Source organism: Entamoeba histolytica, genomic scaffold (genome assembly GCF_000208925.1).
Source record: "Entamoeba histolytica HM-1:IMSS scf_1104750517665 genomic scaffold, whole genome shotgun sequence".
Classification (NCBI taxonomy): Eukaryota; Evosea; order Mastigamoebida; family Endamoebidae; genus Entamoeba; species Entamoeba histolytica.
Window position 1 is genome coordinate 498 of NW_001915765.1, and position 1,554 is coordinate 2,051.

The 1,554-nt window shown below is 27.2% G+C and overlaps 1 protein-coding gene across 1 annotated transcript; it reads left to right on the forward strand.

Moving 5' to 3' along the window:
• Positions 1-203: 203 nt before the first annotated feature.
• Positions 204-1,364, forward strand: EHI_089670 (AIG1 family protein; the record flags this gene model as incomplete). The annotated part of the gene is made up of 1 exon (XM_643063.2): positions 204-1,364. The coding sequence occupies one exon, from the start codon at positions 204-206 to the stop codon at positions 1,362-1,364; it is 1,161 nt and encodes a 386-aa protein (XP_648155.2).
• Between the last annotated feature and the right edge of the window lie 190 nt (positions 1,365-1,554).

The following is a 1,554-nucleotide window of genomic DNA, read 5'->3' on the forward strand; positions in this document are numbered from 1 at the left end:
AATTTTTATATGAGGAAATAAATAAACAAACGTCAATACAATTACGTTTATTCATTTCAATAAAAACAAACTAACAACTTGTCTAAAATATTTTTATAGCAAAATACAATAACTTGTAAATATTTTTTATCACAAATAAATAAACATCATTGAATAAGTTATCAGAAAGTATTTAAAGAAAATAAACAACTAATAAAACAGAAATGAGTTTACAAGAAGGAAAACAAACGAAATTACTTTTAATTGGAGAAACAGGAAATGGGAAAAGTTCACTTGGTAATTCCATTTTACAGAAGAATATTTTTGAAGTAGGTAATACTACAAAGTCAGAAACAGAAAAAGCCAAAGTAGAAAATGGTGAAGAAGATAGAAGTGATTTAATTATTGTTGACACACCTGGTCTTAATGATACTAATAATTTTGATACTGAAAATATTCAAAATATTGTTGATTGTGTTAGGGTAACAGGGTTGCAGGGAATTATATTAACAATGAATTATAATGTAAATAAACTGTCTAAAAGCATTAAACAAATTATTGAAACTATAAATGATGTTTTCAAAATAAAAGACATTTGGAAACATGTTTGTATTGTTTGGACGATGTGTTATAATTATATTCCACCAAAGAAAATTGACGAAGGTAAAAAAGAGAAAGAACAATACAAAGAAGATTTGAAAGAATTTATAAAACAAATAAATAAAACAAATGAAGAATTTGATATTCCAATGTATTTTGTAGATTCACAACCAGATGAAGATTTTGATAATAGCAGATCAGAAAATGAAATAAAAAGATTAATTGAATGGGGAAGAGGATTAGAATTAATTGATGAAGAAGAAATTAAGAAATTAGTCAGTAAATATAAAGAATTTAGATATGAAGAAAAAGAAGAAACTAAAACAATAAAAGAAACAAAGTCTGATATAACATATGAAAAAAAGACATACAGAAGATGTATTAAAATAACAAATGATGGAAAAGAAATAGAAAGTGAATGGTATTTATTTAGCAGAGGAATTAAAACAGAAAAGAAAAAAACTTTTAAGGAAAAAGTATGGGGTGTTGTTAAAGTTTTAGGTTTTATTTCCCTTGGTGTTGGTGTTGGTGTTGCTATTGGTGTTATTGGTGGTGCTGTCATTGGTGGTGCTGTTGGTGCTGTTGGTGGTGTTGTCATTGGTGGTGTTGTCATTGGTGGTGTTGGTGGTGCTGTTGTTGGTGGTGTTGGTGGTGCTGTTGGTGGTGCTGTTGGTGGTGCTGTTGTTGGTGGTGTTGTTGGTGGTGTTGTTGGTGGTGTTGTTGGTGGTGTTGTTGGTGTTAGTGATGATAAAAAGATAAATAACACCAAAAAAATTGAAAATTAATTAAACATTATAAATGATTTATGTTTTGAATTTGATAAAAGAAAAATGATGAAATACTTTCTAAAATACTTTCAAAACAGATAATATCCTTTTTAATCAGTTTAAAAAAGAAAAATAGTAAAACACAATAAATGTATTGAGTAATGATGAAAATATTGTTTGTTTATGGTTGTATAAGTCAAATAACATA